The following is a 21,197-nucleotide window of genomic DNA, read 5'->3' on the forward strand; positions in this document are numbered from 1 at the left end:
GAGCAAAACAATTTTAAAAACATGAGTTATGCATCAATGATCACACTTAGTTAAATAAGTGTAAATAATTTAACATGCTCGCATCAAACCTCTAAAAATAAGCTAGCGTCTATTTATATAAATCATATTTATAAAGAGTGTTCTAAATAAGTTGGCGTCTATTTGAAATGAATTTTTAAGATTCAGTTTATGGTTTTTATTCATGTTTTCATATAAATTTTAGATTTGATGATTAAAAATGACAGAAAAAAGAAGATAAATAACAAAATCTGAAATTATGTTTAAAGACAATGAATGTAATTTTTTTTATAACATCTGATTTATTTTATTTAGTTATTATTATTATTATTTAGGTTTTGTTAAATAGTGTTTCCGAAGCATTGGTTAAAAACTCCTTAAATAGAAACTTTGTCGGTTGGTTTTGACCAAATAATGACTACATTACTTTTGTATGAAATTTTATTGTTTTAGATACTTAACCAATGACTTGAGGCACCGTTTAGCATTGGTATTATTATTATTATTGAATTAAATAAAAATAATTAGAAGCCTCAAAGGGTGAAGGGCTCGTTACCCACGAAGACCTGTAGTATATATACATTCAAAATCAAAATTTGAAACCCCTATTCATCGCGCTTTTCCATTTCCATTTCGAAATAATCACTTTTTCTCAAACCCTATCTATCTTCATTACTACAATTCAATTTAACGTAACTGCAGAGAAAAACAAAAACGAAAATTCCCAAACAAACCTAACTCTTCCGCATCAATGGAATCACAACCACCATCTAGGCTTTTCATCAAAGAGATGGTGATGCGGAACTTCAAATCTTACGCTGGCGAACAACGCGTTGGCCCATTTCATAAGGTTATTAATTGGATTCTTCCATTTGTTTGAATCATTCAATTTGTGAAGTTGAAATTTTGGTAAGTTTTTGTTGCAGAGTTTTTCGGCTGTGGTTGGACCCAATGGAAGTGGAAAGAGTAATGTGATTGATGCCATGTTGTTTGTATTTGGGAAGAGAGCGAAACAGGTTTGTTCCTTTTCTCGAGTGTTCTAGAATTTTTTTAAATTTTTGTTTACTTATTTTGATTGCCGATTGGTGCTTGCAGAGGCGATTGAACAAAGTTTCGGAGCTTATACACAATTCTACCGATCACCACAATTTGGATAGTGCTGAGGTTTCTGTTTATTTTCAGGAGATTCTTGATTTGGTACCTTTTCTTATTAATCCTTTTATATTAATTTTTCTACGTATGTATAACATAAGATGAGATATTAATGGCGTAATTCATAAAGTCTTTCAATTTGATGTTTTTTTTTTTTTGACAAAGTTTATTTTTTGCTCTCGTGAAGCATGAAAAGCTTGTAGATTTCGTTCTTTTGTTTTAAGTTTCATTTGATATGTTTTCACTATTAATTCTAAAAATGGTTTCGCTTTATTTAGTGATTTTAAGAATTTACAAAGGCTAAACAGGAAAGAAAGTATAATCAGAATGTAAAGGTAAAGAAGGAACAAAAGTGAAACGAATTTACAAATGGCTTCACTTTATTGAGGACTGTCTAAGCTTTATAAGCACTACTTAAACCATGTCTATAGGTGATGCAAGTCTAAACCTACCCTGTCATACTTTAGTAGGCTTGTACAATGAAGCACTTGGAGGCTGCAATGAAAGATAGCCTAATTCCGCAATTAAGGTGGCTCATACAATGGAAACTTACTAGGTAAAACTTTCATAAGGCTCATACATAAGGCAGAATTTCCAGCAGACATTTAGTAGTAAAACTTATTCAATGGAAAATCAAGGGAGAAAATCGTAAGCACCCTTAGTTACACATGTGTCCCTTATTCTTAGATTTTAGATTCTTTTTTGTTTTCTTATTTTCCTTTGGTTTCTTCTGCCACAAGCTTGTTTTTAAGTGTGGCCTTTATACCACACTGCCAGTGGTCAAAAGCGTTTTCATATTTACGGTTTTATGACCCTTTTGTGTTTTTCATCTTTGATATTTAAAAATTAGAATTGAATTATGTATGACTGCAGGAAGATGGAACACATAAGGCTGTTTCTGGACGTGATTTTAAAATTACAAGGGTGGCTTTTCGGGACAACTCCTCTAAGTATTACATTAATAACATTTCAAGCAACTTCACTGAAGTTACCAATAAATTGAAAGAGAAAGGTGTTGACCTTGACAATAATAGGTTTCTGATCCTTCAGGTTGGTTATTTCATATACGATGCTTTTAATTTTGTTTTAAAGGTGGTCATGTATATCTCTGTTGATGCTTAAACTGTTTCTTATCAGGGTGAAGTTGAGCAGATTTCACTTATGAAACCAAAATCTCAAGGACCTCATGATGAAGGCTTTCTAGAATATTTGGAAGATATAGCTGGGACCAAAAAATATGTAGAAAAAATTGACGAGTCATATAAACAGTGAGCACCTTTCTTCATTTCAATTCTGAAATGCAAATTTCTCAATCAACATTAAAAAAGCATAGATAGATACTTTTTGTTGTTGTTGTTGTTGCCTAATTTGGTTTGATTTGCTTATTACAATTAAAATATACGGGGCATCTGAAAGAGTTGTTTTTATTTTTAATTTTTGAGTTCATCTGGGATTATGCATGACATAAGTGTACCCAAGCAAGTATTTGGATAAACTTATAAACATAGCTTATGATGAGCTACCCATAAGTTCTTGGGTCATTTTAATAAGCTTCTCATATAAGCTTATGAAAATCATGTAATAAGCTGTTTACCCAAACAAATAGAGGTTTAATTCGCCTTTTTGTTTTAAACAGCCTGTGATCTGTTAGGAAACTAAAAAAACTGATGGATAGGAAACTAAATTTTGTGTAATTCATACTTAAGATACCATTTTGTTCTGCTATACAATCGACCATGTGAGAAGATGAACTATAACTATCCAAGGAAAGGATATACATAAAAATGGGGAATGCTAGAGTACACCCACTTAATAATATTATTACATGTAAGAAGATGAACCATACAAGGAAAGATACTATTACTTCCTGCCATACAATCAACCATGTAAGAAGATGAACTATACAAAAGGATATACAGAAAAAGCAGTGAAGACTGGATAAGCAGCAATTCAAGGGACTGCAGCCTCCCAATTCCCTAACACCTGAATTACTTCATTCCTCTTCCATACATAAGACCAATTCAGTCATATCAGATTGACATACTCTTTCTTATTCTCCACTCACGTTATGTTCCAACCACATTAATAGACGATAGCCCCTTTTCTCAGTCACTCAGATATTCTGTTATAACGGTTGAGAGTCATACATTGAATAGTGATATGGTATGAAAATTGGTTGTAAGTGATGAACATCCCTCATTTTGAAAGCTGTTTTGTGGAGCTGATTTAGGCCCAACCCAACCTCATCTCTCTAACAATCTGTGTGACAGCTATTATACAGCTATCATCACTAAACTGCCTTAGCTACTAATCACGAAAGAATGTATAAACTTTATTTGCTCTATAATAAGGACCCACTTTTCATATTTTTCTGGTGACATACTGTTTATTAATCACTTGGATTCCAATTATAGCAGAGAACTTCTAATGTCTGAAGTGTTGTTTTTTTAGGTTAGAATTTCTAAATGAGAGAAGATCTGGGGTGGTACAGATGGTCAAGCTATCTGAGAAAGAAAGAGACAGCTTGGAGGCACGTAAGAATTGTGACTAAATGGATCACTTGACATTTGAACAACTCCTAATAGTTCTTTTGAAACAGGATGTGAAGAATGAAGCAGAAGCGTACATGCTTAAAGAGTTATCTCTCTTAAAATGGAAAGAGAAGGCTACGAAGCTAGCTGTTGCTGATACAGGTGGAAAAATGGATGAGTTACAAGAGTGTGTTGCTAGCCTAGAAGAAAATCTTAAGGCGGAAAGGTAACTTTTAATTTCATCTATTGTCTTTCTCTATATATACATACAACTTTCCTAATTATTCACTTTTCTTATTCTTGACTCATGAACAACTTTGTGATACCTTATTCCAGGGACAAAATCCAAGAAAGTAAACAAGTTCTGAAGGATCTTGAAGCTACGCACAATAACAATATGAAAAGACAAGAGGTTCACATGACATGGGACTTGACTTGAACTTATCAGTTTGCATGATGGCATGCCAGGGCATTGTATGCTTAGTGATAAGCTTATCAGGTAATAACCGATTTTTTTCTTCTCTTATGCCTGTAACAGGAGCTAGATAATGATACGAGGAAGTATAAGGAAGAAATCAAGGAGTTTGAGAGGCAGAATGTCAAGCATGAAGAAAATTTTATGCACATGAATCGGAAGATCAAGAAGCTGGAGGATAAAGTGGAAAAGGTAATGGGAAGACATGATTTATTGCACTTGAATAAATGCATGAGCGAAGTGCCTTATCTATTCATTCATATTTCAGGATTCATCAAGAATTGAAGCTCTTGTGAAAGAGGGTGAGGACTCAAATAATATGACACCAAAACTCGAGGATAATATCCCTAAACTGCAAAAATTGTTGACTGATGAGGAGAGAGTCTTGGAAGAGATCACAGAGTTCTAAAGGTGGGCCCTTGTCTTTCTTAACCACTGATATGCTTGAAGTTGCCTTTGATTAAATTTGATTTACCGAATGCATCTCCATATGATGCTTTTAGTGTTAACCTCATCAAAACCTTTCAGCTCTTAAACATGCTTCCTTGCAACATTCGTCGTTTGCCGTATTGATTGTTAAACTTACAATGCTTGGCTGGTTAGGTTCTCAATTCTGATGCATAGCTGACTGTCTTGGCTTTTAGCTTATCCAAATTTAAATTGATAGATAATAATGATTGTAATATGTCAGATCGGTTCAGTATAATTGTGAACCAGACCCTCAGCGAGGCTCAATCAACTATGTGAATCATTATTCTCTTTGAAGTAAGCGAATCATTTTTTTCTATTGAACCAATTGTCGATTAGTTGTTAAACCAACAAATAGGTATGAATCGGATTGGTTTGAATGGATGCATATTGGTTTGGTCTCTTCTTAAAAAATAGTAGGTTGCTTGATGGGAAAACTGATCCCTGTTTTTGGTATTTTCATGCAAATCTTTAATTGTTTAAATACTTCCAAAAGTATAAAACTGCTTAAGCTAATATGTAGCCACATACAAGTGCTAGTTTTAGTAAGTATACATAAATACATTTGTTAGTTTTCATTGCACTTGAAAAGAGAAGGTGAAGTCGTGAAGAGGATAAAAAGTAATTGTATTTCTTACTATTGTTACAAGTTTATCGGCTTTCTACCCCATCTTTTTCCATTTGGTGATTATGCTCTGTGGGAACACCAGTTGTTTTGCAACTCAACTTATCTTCTTATAAAGATCCAGGACATATTTCCTATGAAAGATGAAGATAAATTTCCAAGAGTAGACAACCTCTATGCCGTGGAAGTACTTCAACCTCCTGTGGTCCTTCATTTTGAACTAAGCTGCTAACTTATCCCCTAAAAATCTGTTTTTCTACTTCATCAGCCTGTCTAAATTATATTAAATTGATTCCATATACAAAAATGAAACCAATATATACTATGAGCAGTAGTGGATATTAATTGTAGTTTTCTTTTCTTGACGGTTTCAAATTAATTTTTTATTATTGGTAAACAGTTGAAACTGAGAAATTCCTCTCTGAGCTTGCTAAATTTCGTTTGGAGCTTGAACCTTGGGAAAATGATTTGATCGAGCACAAGGGAAAGCTTGACGTTGCATCTAGTGAGGCTAAGCTTTTAAGCGAGTAGGAGCATGTTTGATATTGAAGGTGATCCTTGATGGTTTTTCTTTTCAGCATGAAGGTGCTCGTGAAACCTTTAAATATGCTCAAAATCAGATGAAAAGCATAACAGAAAAAATTATATCAAAAACTGCAAGCATTTCTCAAATTAAGAGTGATATAGAAAAGAAGAGGCATGAAGCATTGGAAACTCAGAGTGGAAGAAGTGAGTAAATTTTCCTTCTTTATTCCACTTTAACATTTTTTTTCCCAGGCTTTTGGTGATAATGTTCTTTTTCTTAAGGAATGCATCCAAAAACAAGATGCCGTAATTGCTCCTGAACAAGTTGCTAGACAGAAAGTTGCTGAACTGAAGTCTGTTTTAGATTCAGAGAAGAGTCAGGGATCAGTTCTAAAAGCAATCATGAAAGCTAAGGAAACCGGACAAATAGAAGGGATATATGGACGCATGGGTGACCTAGGTGCCATTGATGGTAAGGTTTTTTTTATTGCAATCTTTCTGGCTTGATGATGTTCTTTTTAAGTTTTCCAAATTAGATCCCTTTCGTGCCGTGAAAACTGCAAAAAAACCTGGTTTATGATGGTCCTGATTGTATCTGTTATTATTAATTGATTTAAATTTAATTATAAAATTTTATGCCGGTACACTGAATTTTCAAAAACAAACATATCTTACCTATTTTTTATGATCAAAATGAAATAGACTTTATAGAACTTGGGGTAATGGCTTATTGTTGTGGAAGTTTTGAATTTGAACTAGTAGCCAAAAGCTAGGTTTATTCCACCTATGCTTTATTTGGTTGTAGTTTGAAGGTTTAAGTAAACTCAGAGGAGGAGCGATCTCTTTTGCTTCCTCAAAAATAATTTCAAATTCTAATGCTAAAATCCAATATCCCAAAAGCAAATACATCATACATATCATCTATCATGTTTTATTTTGTCTATTAATTAGTTTACACTTTCCAAATATTTTTGGCTTAGTTTTATTTTGTTTTACTCGCTGAATGATATTAGATTAGATTGTGAATACGAATTATTGAATTTATCTTCTAATCGATCTGGATGCTGGTGAACAGTGATTAACTTTATTGATGTATTGACATTGTATGTGATCAGAATATACCTCTATATTGATGTCTGAATTTTGATAACTGCAGCGAAGTTTGATGTTGCAATATCAACAGCATGTTCTGGGCTTGACTATATTGTGGTGGAAACAACAACTGCAGCACAAGCCTGTGTTGAGTTACTTCGCAGGGAGAATCTTGGTGTTGCTACTTTCATGATATTGGTATCTATTTTATTGTTGTTACTAGCGGAAAGACTAGCCGCTTTTCTGTTGCGCTTAATTGTATGTGGAAAGAGATATCAATTTTATTTTTTTTTTTGCAATAGAGATATCAATTATTTCATGTACTATGCGATCAAATATTTTTGGCAAATAAGATTAAAATAAAGGCCAATATTTACGTACGGTTCCTTATGCACCACTCATCAGGTTCCTCGCATTACATTTCTTAAACACGATTGTTCTAATCATCTTGATGCAACAATTGATTCAATTTTTGGCAGTAAGCGTATCGAAGATGAGAATGTTGTGTTGGATGGGTGGTAAGACTAGAAGGGATAGGTTTAGGAATGACACCATTAGAGAGAGAGTTGGGGTAGCACCTATAGTAGAAAAGATGGTAGAAAATAGTCTTAGGTTGTTTGGGCATATAGAGAGAATACCTATAGATGTTGTAGTACGAAGAGCAGATCAGATGGAGGAGAGTCAGATCAGAAGAAGTAGAGGAAGACCTAGAAAAACTATAAGAGAAACTATTTGGAAAGATTTAGATGTTAATGAATTGGATCCAAATATGGTTTATGATAGAACATTATAGGGTAATTTGATTTATTTAACCGATCGCGCTTAGTGGGATAAGGCTTGGTTGTTGTTGTAGTAAATAATATAGTTCAAATGAAGGGCAAAAACAGAAGCAAAAATCCAGCCCAAAACTATGTATCCCATCTATATATTGGTGTAGATAACTTACATTATCTAATGTGTTTCTGCTGCTGAATAGCTGTTGAAGATTTTGAATGGTATTAATCAATTTGCTCACTTTAACTTCTGGTCTACTGAAATTTGATTAGTATAACCATGGCTGAATTGATTCTTTAGCAATTTGCAAATTCGTGTTTTTTCACATTAATTTCCAAGTTCCAGCTTCGCTTAAAAGTTGGTATTGAATAATAGTGTTGATTTGATTGAATGGAATACGATTTCCCATTGATTATCTATTTTGTATTTCAATGTTTTTTTGTGCAATGATAATAGTTTAAATTTAAACCAAATCAGACAAATATAATTATAATAACATTTTTTTCTTTTTCAGGAGAAGCAGGTTGATCTTCTTCCAATGATGAAAAAGAGTGTAAGCACTCCAGAGGGGGTTCCCCGCCTTTTTGATATAGTAAAGGTTCAAGATGAAAGAATGAAACTTGCTTTCTTTGCAGCACTTCGAAACACAGTTGTTGCTAAGGATCTGGACCAGGTCAATTGTTCCTCCTTAGCATAAAACTTTGTTCTGATTATAAATTTAAGAGTTGTTCTTGAGAAGTTTTGAATTTTTGTTTCTTATATCATAAAACTATTAGATTGTTTATGATACAAGAAATAATAATTGAATTGTATGGCTTACTATAAATATAATTATTAGTTATTTTAAAACGAAGACATATTACCTTGGTCTTGGACAGCTAATTTGCCACTGTTTGTATCAAAAAAGGAAGCAAATAAATAGCAACATTTTTTCCTCCTGTAAATTTTTTAGGCAACACGCATAGCATATGGTGGAAACAATGAGTTTCGGCGAGTTGTTACTCTTGATGGTGAACTTTTTGAAAAATCTGGAACAATGAGTGGCGGGGTAGTAAGCCCAAGGGTGGGAAGATGGGCACATCGATTCGAGGTACAAATGTGTCTGGAGAAGACGTTGCAAGAGCTGAGACGGAATTGTCTGGATTGACCAACGAATTGAATGAAATTCGCCAAGGAATGATGGATGCTGTGAAGCAATACCAGGACGCGGAAAAAAATATTGCAGCTTTAAAAATGAAGCTGGCTAAAAGCCTGAAGGAGGTAATGCTTATTTCTGAGTCTAGAAAGGCACTTTTATGGAGTTGTTGGTACCAAGCATTGATTTCTTCCCCCTTCTTCTACAGGTTGACAGTTTGAATTCACAACATAGTTATATTGAAAAACAATTTGGTTCCCTTGAAGTTGCATCAAAGCCACAAGAGAACGAGCTTGATCGGTTGGAAGAGCTGAAGAATAGTATTTTTCCAGAAGAAAGAGAGATTAATAGACTTGCTGACGGATCTAAAAAACTGAAGGAAAAGGTGGGCTTTGAACTTTCTTATGTTTATAACTTTGAATTGCTTTGCAAGTTTGGTGTTGCTTGACTGGCCTTGCATGTCATCTTTATCTTTATCTTTTGATTTCTAGCAGTGTTCGCAGTTAACAAAGGCTATATCTTTATTTAAATTAAGTTAGCCAAACTTATCCTTCATTTTTAGGTTTCAGAGCTTCAGACGAAAATAGAGAATGCTGGAGGTGAAAAATTAAAATCTCAGAAGTTGAAGGTCCAGAAAATTCAGTCTGTAAGCATCCTGGATATTGAGAAGAACTTTAAATTCAATATGATGCTGTGTCTATACTAATGGTACCCATTTACTAAGATATTGACAAGACCAGCTCAGTGATTAACCGTCACAAGGTTCAAATAGAGACAGGGAAAAGATGATGAAGAAGTTGGCTAAAGGAATAGAGGATTCGAAGAAGAAAGAAAGGTTAACTGAGGAGGAGGAAAAGTTAAATGGAAACATCAAAGAAATAAAGCAGAAAAAATCTGCTGTTCAAGAGAATTATAAGAAAACACAAGAGGTTCTTTTCCTTGTTCTTTTGCTTGTCTGGTTATGTAAATTATGTGCCTACATAAGTGGTGGCGGTGGTGATTGTACGTTCATGTATTGTGTACATTACTATGTAGATGATTGACAAACACTGGGATGTCTTAGAGGAAGCAAAATCTGAGCATGATAAGATGAAAAAATCAGTGGACGAATTGCGCGCGTCTGAGGTACCGGTTGTGTGACCATTTTTCATGTCTCTTAAAGTTGGAGTTTTCTCACTGTAGTCTTTATTTTGCAGGTTGACGCTGATTTTAAATTAAAAGACATGAAGAAAGCATACAAAGAATTGGAAATAAAGGGGAAAAGTTACAAGAAAAGACTAGATGAGTTGCAATTTGCTATTTCCAAGCATCTTGAGCAGTATGTCATTCAATATTTGTTTGGGAATACATTCTTCACTATTCTGAAATTCTTACAAAGACAAATTGGATGCAGAATTCAGGTAGATTTAGTGGATCAAGAAAAGCTACAGGCTACATTGGCTGAAGAACATCTCAATGCTGCTTGTGACCTGAAAAAGACCTGTGAAACAGTTGCATTGCTTGAAGCACAACTGAAAGAGATGAATCCAAATCTTGATTCAATTGCAGAGTATGGCCTTTTCCAATTTGTTATCCTGACTGTCTTCCTTTTTGGTGTTGCACTGAAGTGTTTCTTAATTTATGATATCAGATATCGGAAGAAGGTATCATTGCACAGTGAGCGAGTTGAAGAACTTAATGCAGTCACTCGGGAGCGGGATGATATAAAGAAGCAATATGATGAATTGAGAAAGAAGAGGTGTGCAGGTTATTTATTTTGTATTGTTGACTTGCTTTATTATTTTCTATTTGTGAAAAATGTAAGCTGAATCTTTCATTTCAGATTGGATGAGTTTATGGAAGGATTTATTGTGCTTTGCTCTGCAGTTCACTGTGCTTTTAACTTGTTATATATCTAATAAACTTAACATATTTGGATTGCATGACTTCTGATAACAGTGAAGTTGTGTTTTAAATGCATTGCCACTTACAACTTGGTGGTAAGCCAGAAAAGTGTGTGATTTATAAGATGTGAATCTAATGGTGCTGACAGATATGTAAATTAATGAGGGCATAGATTCTCAGGTCCAGTTTATAAACTGGATAAGAGATTAGGAATATGGAAATATAGGAAAAAACGGCAGAATAAGAAACAACACCCTTCATTAATGGGAATATAACCCCACCCTCAAACTCACCCTCTCTCTCTCTCTCTCTCTCTCGTTTAACTGGAAATGGTGAAGGGTGGTTTACATTTCAAAATGATTTTTATTCTCCTTGGCGCATAAAATTCCCACCTACACAATGGGAATTAAGGAGAGAAAATATGAACAAAAAATGTTCCTCATAATCCATTAAATTACAAAAACTTTTTAAACCTTGGATCAAATACGGGAGCACTATATTCCCAATCTCATATTTTCCAAAATATATAAGCATATTTTGAAACAAGTAAACTCTTAGGGTCTTAAGCTGTCCACTTCGTAATACATTGAGAATAATTCTAATCAGAAGACACAGTTCAATTGCCAAGTACTCTACTTGCACAATATTTTATATACCAATCATTTTCATAAATATGTCCCAAAGCTCAGTTCTTTCCGGTCTTAATATTTTCCAAGGCCGTTAATAACTCTCACAAACACAGTTCCTAATGGATTGCACAGGGTTGTGATAATTAACAAGTATTACCTTTTTTATTGTTTGCAGATGATTACACTCGGAGGTGATGCAGAACTCGAGCTTGTGGATTCTTTGGATCCTTTCTCTGAAGGCGTTGTATTCAGTGTTAGACCACCAAAGAAAAGCTGGAAAAATATTGCTAATTTATCCGGTGGTGAAAAGGTGCCTTCTCTCCCTCCTCTTCCTCATTTGAATTTTGACCTCAATTCATGCGTTATATAATTCATTGACAAAACTATCTTTTTCCCTGTTAATAATAAGTGGTGTGTTTTTGTTATTTATTTCCCAGACTCTTAGCTCACTGGCTCTTGTATTTGCTCTTCATCATTACAAGCCCACACCGCTTTATGTAATGGATGAAATTGACGCCGCTCTGGGTACTTTTATCAACTTTGTAGCTAAACTATTTTGTTGTAATTGCTGACTTTGCAATACACTAAACTATGTTTTATATGGTTTGGCAGACTTCAAGAATGTGTCTATCGTTGGGCATTATGTGAAAGACAGGACTAAGGATGCTCAGTTCATTATCATAAGGTAGGCTTGTAACTTTAGATTTAGAAAGGATCTTCTATGGTTATTAGTAGTAAATCATGCTTAATTAGTCATAATACTTACGGCGGTATGCTCATTCTTCTTGCAGTCTAAGGAACAATATGTTTGAATTGGCTGATCGACTTGTTGGTATTTATAAAACTGATAATTGCACACAGAGCATCACTATTGATCCGTCCAGTTTTGTAGTTTGCCAGAAGAGTGCATGATAGATTTGTCGGTGTACATAGAGATGTTAAAGTGTAGAATGCCTAAATAACTAGTCTCTTTACCAGTTTTTTGGTTGCAAGTCTCTTATCAGTTTGATCTGGCATATAATTGTTATTGTTATTTATTACTAATTTACTGGTGTGCTATGTATTCTGTATATTGAACGAAATCTAAGCTGATTTTTAATTGTATCACTAGCATGGACATACGTCAGAGATAAATGAAAAATACATATAATTAGTTTTATTTGTTAAATTGGCATAATATTTGAAATCTTTAAAAATAGATGATGACAATTTACACATCAATATTTTGCATTCCAAATTTGTACAATGCTTGGGCACAAATACAAGGATTCAAATTCTCTCATTTTGCAGATAATTGTCCTTATATCCATAAGACCCAATGTATAATGCATACATGCATAAAGTGATTTATTCCCAAAATATTTAATCATTTTTTATTTTTTATTATTAGAAAAAATCTTTTTATGTGTGTGCTCAAATATTATACATTTGGTATTGTAACCATAGAGGAACGCCTATATTCACAATGCATATTTTAACCTCTATCAATTGACATGCATATTAATTAGAATAACATATTCATTAGACAAACTTTGATATTTTCTAAAAAATAAAATAAATCATATTACATATCAAATTATTATTAAAAATAATTTTTAAGAATTGAATTAATCCTTTAAAAAAATTGTTCTATTTTGGCTTTTTGCTTCTTAAAAACGTGTTCTTCGATATATTTTTATATTTGGCAAAACAACCTGTAACATACATTAGGTACTTACAAGTTACAAGTTACATCTATAATACATGTTCGTTTGAGTTGAGGACCATTTTGTGGACCAAAAGGAAAATAGTTGAGGACCATTTTGCATATTCTAAAGCTTAAGGGTTCCATTTTGCATATTATACCTCTTTTCAAGTTTAAGAATGTAAATTCCACTTTTCCCCTCAAAACCTAGTGATAGAATACTCCTTGAGTCCCTAATGAATTGTATGTTCCCAAATAATGTCAAAAGACACTCCATCTCCATTCCTGCCAACCAAAATTAAAAAGCTAGCAGCGTTGTTAAAAAAATACTAATAATGAGTAGGAGCATAAAAAAAAACAGTAATGATATATAAATAAGCTGCAATCATTTCATGTGAAAAAAAGAGAAGCTGCAATCATATAGTACTATAAAGATGATGATGACCATGATGATAAATTGTGAATTTCATTCTTTCTATCCTTTTATTATTCTTCCACATGAGAAGGGATAACATTGAATCGGCAAGGATCACGGAATAAAGGCTAACTCAAGATACCACCAAATAAAAAGCCACATAATGATAAAATGGAATATATGTGATGCACCGAAACCATTTTCATTGGCCACAACACAAGTATCTCTCATCACCAAATAATTTTACAAACTTGTAAGAAAAAAATAATCAAAAATAGACAAACCATCCCAAGTTTTTAGCCCTCAAATGTGCTAAAATATAAATATAAAATATAATACTATAATATAAGTCGTTTCCACTTTATCAAGTAATGGTTTATAATTTCTTCCCACTATACATTGCTTATTTGGTCGGTTTCAACCCCACATGATTGGTCAATTTGAATTGGTGGCTACATGAAGAATACAGAGTAGTATCAAAATGTGCAAGTGCTTTGCACATTAGAAAATTCTTTGAGGGAAAGTACACTAAGAAATTTGGAGTAAAAGGGTAGAAGAAGGAACAGATTGTGAAGGATGTTAGCTGTCAACCGGTTAATATAAACCTAAATGTTGAAAATGACTTGTTGGCTAAGGTTGTCAATTAAACAGCCATTGGGTGAGTGAACTGCACATGGGTACAAATTCTAATTACACTCTCTTGTCACCAAGGATTCCTTAATTTATGTTTTATGTTTTACTTTATATTCACAATTCTTTCTATTTTAAATGCTGCCAATGATTATAGCCAGTCATAGGATGTGCTGACAAGTTACTCAATATTTAAAGACCCTATCAACATTATCATTATAGTAAATACAATTATAGGATTACATCTTTAAAATGCTTCATAATTTTCGTAAGTTTCAAATCAGTAAGTATTCAGCATGGAATACAAAGGAGGTAATCACCCTCATCAACAAATCAACCCTAGTTTTTTTTCTTTCCAGTAAGTTTTTTCTTTCCGTTTTTTCATTGAGGGGTTGTTTTGGATCAAATTTTAACGTGAAATTATCCATCTTCATCTTTTTCTCTCTAATTCAATCTAAATAAGTGTTTTTCACGTAGATCTAGGTTTTTTCTTCGTGATTTCGTCGTCTGAGTGTGGTGGTGTGTTGGTGTTGTTTGATTTTCCGTCTTGTTGCGGTGTTCATTTGTAGACATTATGTCGTTATATACTATTAACTTGGATGGTGTGAGTTAATTAGCAGATTCATTATTTATGTTTTTAGCGGTGTTGAATGATGTACTCTATCAATTTGGATGAATAAATGAATATTGTTTTATTTTTGTCAAAAAAACATGGAATACTAAGCTAGCTTTAAATTTTCAAAAGAATTAGCGTTTATGTTCCTACAAACAAACAAAACTGACATCGCTTGAGAATTGCAGCGCTTTTATAAAAAATAAAATTGTGAAACATTGCCTGAAGCATACAATACTTCAAAAACACACTGTTGTGAACTTTCAGCTTGACGAGTCAATCCCGTGGTTTATCAAAAATCATGTTGGTCATATGTCTTGATAGTCATACAACACATACCAAAATGATGAGTGTGACATAATTAACCAAGTGACCCCTTTTTAAGTAGCATGAATACTAAACCTAGTGATATGTTGGGCAATGTACTAGTATAACATTAGGTAATTTGAAGAAAAAGAAAATGAAAAAGATGGTAGATATAGTATGATTATTATATGGTGTATATACGTACCTAAATACGCACAATAATTTGTAGGTAGCATAGCATAAGCACAGGGGAATACAACTATAGGCAACATGTTTTGTGCTTTCCAAAGGAACCGACACTAGGAGGGAAGGGTAGAAGAAGGTGGATGGATGGAGTGAACCACTTGTACTATTAGCATAGTACGCTTGTAGAAGAAAGTGTTGAGATCGGGACTTGGGAGTGTCCCTATTAACACGTGTGTTTTGTTTACCGGAACCTTCCACTTCTATTACTGCATAAGCATACTGCATGCTTACCCAATATATTTAATTTCTGGTACACAATCCTATGTATGAATATGATAGACAGCATTTTTACAGTTTGTTTGTTTGGACCCCCTCCCTCCACCTCCACATTCATTCACTACCGTCATTTTTCCTGCTCTATTACTCTCCTAGTCCCAGCTACTTCACTTCTTAACCTAACAAGTAACACCCCCTTAGACCTTATCAATTGGGAAATGGATTTCGTGTTGTAACTAATGCATGACGTAGTAAGAGTTTCATGCCGTTTGATCAAAATTAATAGAAAAGATCGTTAATTGTATGAAATTATGACTGTAATCTGAACTGTCTAATCTTGAATCAATGGTTGAGATTTGTAACTGTGTGAAAAGCGTGATTTTGTTACAGCAGCAAATCCAAGGTCCATTAAGCTTTGTTAATGTTTTATATTAAAATGGTGGGAATTAATTTTGATGGAAGTGAATTAAATATAAATTTATTTATGTTTAGATGTAGTCAGACGTTAAAGTCCCCTTTTATTAATTTAAATTTGTTGATAGGTTAGATTAAAATTGGTTTTAGATGAGAAATTACCAAAATCGATTTTAATTTGTGAATTTAGAAGTAGATTTTGTTTCCGTTGAAGAAAATTGTTTAAATTTATGCTGGTATAATTTTGTAAGTGATTACTTGTTTTTTCCCTCAAAAAAATATAATACACAGTACACATAATATCAAGAAAATAATATAAAACTATTCAAGCAACCAAAGAGGACATAAGCATGGCTGTGTTCAGTTAAATAAAAAAAAATATGGTTCACACATAAAAGATTGATAAATAAGGATAAGGATAAAGTATAAAATTACTGTCCGAAATGAAATAAGTCATGCATTTTTTCTTTCTTTTAATACAAGAAGATCTAATACTAAAAAGAAAAAATTCCATTGAAACTATTGGCAGAGAAATAACTCACGCTATATCAACAAAAATCACCTTCAATCGTAGACACTGTAATAATATTAGTTTCGGAGCCAACCCAAATGATGATTGGATCAAGTACCATCCAGATCCACATTGCGCAAATTAAACAGGTCCAATTGTCTAGTCACCAAATAAGATTTCACGTGATAGTATTAATCAAAGAGATGACGTAGTGCATAAATTAACTCGATGCCATCCTTAGACTAAGCATGGCTAGAGGTAGCACTTTGTCAGACACGCCTCCATTGTTTGACATATCGAGGACCTCATTTAACTCAAAGGTGTGCTTTTGTCTATTTCAACTATCATATATACAAGCACAACCTTTATTCAAGGGTGAACCAAGCTAAGTGAAGATTACAAAGATCATGAGCATATACATGTTAAATTAGGGGTTCACACCACATGTATGATCACTCATTCTTAATCTCACTTAAAAATTGTTTATATTGTAGGGTTGTAACCAAAGACGTAGAAATCAAAGCATCAAACATCGAGATTACATCACCAACTCCTGTTGTTGTGAATTCGGACTCAAAATTACACAAATACAAACTATGATGTGTGGAGCAAAGGAAAGTAGTAACCAATATCAAAGCAAACAACAAGCAACAACAATAATAACAACATCTAGATCTAATCTAGTAATCAAAGTGAAAAGCTAAAAACCACAAGCAAAAGATAAAGAGAGAAGAGAAACAAACACACCAAAGATTGTTGACCTAGTTCGGTCCAACTTGACCTAATATGGGGGAGAGATTGATCTCTCAAATCCACTATCAATGAGTTCTTACAAAGAGATACAAATGGGTTACAGAAATTAGCTTCAACAAGCTCACAAATAACAAACTCTAATTTCTACCCATTTTCCCAATCTCACCAATGAACAAGACACTCAATGATTTTCACTCACCCAAGGTGTTTACAAATGTTTCCCAACCCAAGAGAACCTCTCAAGAAAACCATAATCAAAGACCCTCAACACTAAAGTTACCTCCTTTGATTTCCCAAGTTTTTCTCTCTTGAAGCTCTTCCCAAAAAATGAAGAATGAAGCCTTAAATAATGTTCAGGAATATGCAGCATCGTGCCACGTTTCGAGTCCATCGTACCACAATGAGGTTGGTAGCAGTACAATACTTGATCTTATCTCCTGCATCGTGTCACGTTCCTCCTGGATCTTTCGACCTGGAAGTAGTGTCCATATGTAATACTCAAAACATGGATGGAATAAGATAACTTTCTTAGAGAGAATACTTATAAAAACAAAAAAAAAAATGTAATATTCGAGTAGTAGAAAAATGGAAGAAGTAACTATTTTTTTTTTGTTTTTGTTTATAATAATAGCCGTTAATAAACTAAAGAACAGAAGAGTCTTGTGTTAATGAGTTGATTAAAATGTGTGTGAAGCAAATGACCCAACAACAACAGTAGTATCTCCCCAAGCAGAGCAAGACATGAATAACAACTCAACATCAACCACACACACACACACACACCCCCCACAATTACATATTTACTACTACATTTGTTCCTTCTTTTCACTTCATACCCCACCACTCCCATTTCCACTCCTTCACACATCCATTAACCATCACCACCAAGAAACATCACCCACGATTCTCTCTCAACAATGACAAAGCCAAAATCTACCAACGAAGATAACAGCACCACCACCACCAACAACAACAACATGAGTCTTCTCTTAGTATTATTCCCACAAGACAAATCATCCACCACAACAACAACTAAACTAAATTCACCTTCCTCTTCCTCTTCTTTCTCACCATCATCTTCTTCTTCAAAATCTCTCATTATCTCCAAAGCACAATCTACACTCTCAATCTGTGCACTTCTCCTCTTCACAACTCTCCTCCTCTTCACCCTCTCCACACTCCCAACCACCCCACCATCACCATCCCCCTTACGACGTCGTTTCCTTCTTAACCACCACAACAACCACCATTTTGCTCTTCAAAAAATGGGCACCCTCTATCTCCGTGGCACTAAACCCATGTCCGATCTTCTCATCTGCCATGTCTCAGATGAAACCTCCCACGAAGATTTCCGTTTCTTCTTAAGACTCCTTCATCTTTCCACCATCATTTCCTCCACCGACGTTGTTTTCATCTTCTCTTCTCCTTCTTCTTCTTCCTCTTTCTCACACATTATTCAACAAGAAAATCATTCTTTCATAACACTCCTTCATTCCCCAAACAACACATTTTTCAACACTTCTCGTTTCTTTCATAAAGGAAATAACCACCCAGTTCAAGAACCCTTATGGGGTAATAAAATACGAAACAACGCTACCACTGCTTCACTGAGTTATGGGTCGGTACTAAGTTTTGACGCAACTGAACTCGATCCAGAAAACTCATTATCTGGTTTTCTGGACCGAGTTCCGTTTAGTCTACGACGCTGGGCATGTTACCCAATGCTACTTGGTCGTGTTCGACGCAACTTCAAACACGTGATGCTTTTAGACACAAAAACAATTCTCATTCTTCGTGACCCGTTTAACCGAGTCAAGAATCGGAGTCCAGAATCGGTTTTACTCTTCAACAAACACGGAAAAAAGCTTCAGTCAAGCACTCAGCGTGCTGTTCTACCCGCCGTTGTCATTGGCGGCGCTCGCGGTGTTCGAAGGTTGTCTAATGCAGTCATGGTTGAGATCGTTCGTGCTGCAACTCAGCATAGGAAGAAGAAAAACTCGGTTACGGAATCGGTTTTGCTGAGTCAACTCGCGAGTAACGAGTTTCTATTGAAGAGTAAGAATGTTCAATTAAATGTTTTGAACGAGTTGATACCTGAAGTGAGTTCACTCAATGGGCATAATCATGCAATAATTCAACGTGGTATGAATAATCATGATTTAAATTCTGTTATTAAGAAACAAATTTGTTCGTCGGTGGTAGATTCTTCTTCTGTTTATAGAGATTGTTAGTTATAGTTAGTTACCACAGAAAATAAAAGTACACGAAGGTGTAAAAAAAATAAAAAAATAAAATCATATTTATTATTTTTTATAATGATAGTTTTAAATTTTAATTCACTGCTATGTGATGTTTGTAGTTGTACATATTCATCTTGGAATTTACATTTTTGTATTCTTTCACTTGAAAGTTATGGACTGTCGTGTGTTTATGAGTGAGTAAATGAATAAAATTAATACAAAATTTTGACCATGCAAGAATAGAGTATATTTACATACATTATTATATACTGTATTTGATTGATTTGATTGGTCTAATGTTATTATTAGAACATGCCAAAACTTTTTTGTTCTCAATCATCATATATAATTTGAGTCAGGACTTTAGTTTAGTCCGTGTTTCGTATTATGATAAATGTGCTAGAATTACGATGATCTATGGTGATTTTAGAAAATTACGATGGATCATCTTAATATCAAACAGATGTTTGGCTTGTTTTGCGCTTTATATTTGTTTATGTATTGAAAATTGGTAATATTATATGCAACATATTTGAGGCAATAATGTACTTTTGATTGTTTCATCCAAATGGGAAAACAATGAAATGCAAGAAAATTGGAAGAGAATGAAATGTGAAACAGTAATAAGGAAGGAAATTGAATGATGAGAAAGGAAAGCAGTGAAGGTGGAACAGAACAGAACAAGTGAGTTGTAAAAGGCATTGATGAAGCCATGTGCTTTGAGATCTTTTTGGCTCCGGCAGCTTACGCGTTTGCAATTAATGTGTAAAAGCAATAAGCAATTTTTTAAAAATTCCCGCGACTTAAAAGCTGAAAGTACAGTTAAACGTGCTTATTACGCAGCTAAACTAAGCCAAATTCACTTCGTGCAGTGTTAAGGATGAAAATGGGAAAGTTGAGAAGTGTGCATTTTGAAATGTGGGTGCTTGTTACTCCCAACATTGTTTCTTTTATTTAGTACTACTTTCGTTATTAAAGGGTTGCCAATATTGAAGGGACCGTAGTTATTGACTTACTACATTTTATGGTAACTTGCAAGTGAAGCTATTGATTGTATCGTTAGAATATTTCTTTCTTTTCAATAAAGGGTTAGACTTAGGGTAGTGTCATGAAGCACCCTCCCTTCAATAAAGGGTAGGTAGTATCTATAAGCATTTTCTTCTTTTTGATTAGGCGTGCTATTTGATGAATTCGATATGTTGTCATGATAGATGACATGTGAGGTTTGTAAATTGCTAGCTTCGTTTAGTTTCCTTATTTTTTAGTGGCCACTAGGCGCACTACCCCACTATGACTTTAGATAAAAATATAATGGACATTGTTTTTACCATCAACCTTTCAAGTAGATGTTTCTTTTGTTATATTTTAATTTAATGAATAGAGGGTAAGATTAAGAGATTTAGAGGGAGGATGAAGATACATGTAGATTGAAGTAAAGAAAGAATGCTTCATTTGTTATCCATATTTCTTTTTAAAGATATGGAAACAAATTTCATTATCCAACCTGAACAACGTTACTTGTTCAAAAACATTATTACATATAGGTTGATTATAAATCGCAAAGGCAACCAAATAGAACTCAAATTTTAATAGACACTCTATAATATTTTTCTGTTGGGGAGTCTGCAGAAGATGCCGAGAGCAATAACAAACCAATGCTTCAAAATCACAAAGAAAACGAGATGTCATATCTACATTTAAAATCTTAATACATTATTTATATGTGTCATCTATCTTATCTATATTTTTAACACTTTACTCGTTCACAAACAATGTCAATATTGCTCCAAAATCACAAGAGATGGAGACACCACATCTCCACTCAAAACTTTAAGAGAGAAGATCTAATGGCAGAGGAAAA

At 33.9% G+C, this 21,197-nt stretch overlaps 1 protein-coding gene and 1 pseudogene across 1 annotated transcript; both read left to right on the forward strand.

Annotated features, from left to right (window-relative positions):
* The first annotated feature begins 639 nt into the window (after positions 1 to 639).
* LOC11418477 (structural maintenance of chromosomes protein 4-like) lies at positions 640 to 12,378 on the forward strand (annotated as a pseudogene).
* A 5,424-nt stretch (positions 12,379 to 17,802) lies between these two features.
* LOC11421646 (uncharacterized) lies at positions 17,803 to 19,433 on the forward strand. Its single transcript, XM_003625096.4, has one exon. The coding sequence runs from the start codon at positions 18,014 to 18,016 to the stop codon at positions 19,325 to 19,327; it is 1,314 nt and encodes a 437-aa protein (XP_003625144.1). The 5' UTR covers positions 17,803 to 18,013; the 3' UTR covers positions 19,328 to 19,433.
* Positions 19,434 to 21,197: the final 1,764 nt, after the last annotated feature.

This window comes from Medicago truncatula, chromosome 7, assembly GCF_003473485.1.
Source record: "Medicago truncatula cultivar Jemalong A17 chromosome 7, MtrunA17r5.0-ANR, whole genome shotgun sequence".
In the NCBI taxonomy this organism is placed as follows: Eukaryota; Viridiplantae; Streptophyta; class Magnoliopsida; order Fabales; family Fabaceae; genus Medicago; species Medicago truncatula.

What these genes read in the sequence shown, in the direction of transcription:
- LOC11421646 (XM_003625096.4), top strand. Translation starts at nt 18,014, where the DNA reads ATGACAAAGCCAAAATCTACCAACGAAGATAACAGCACCACCACCACC.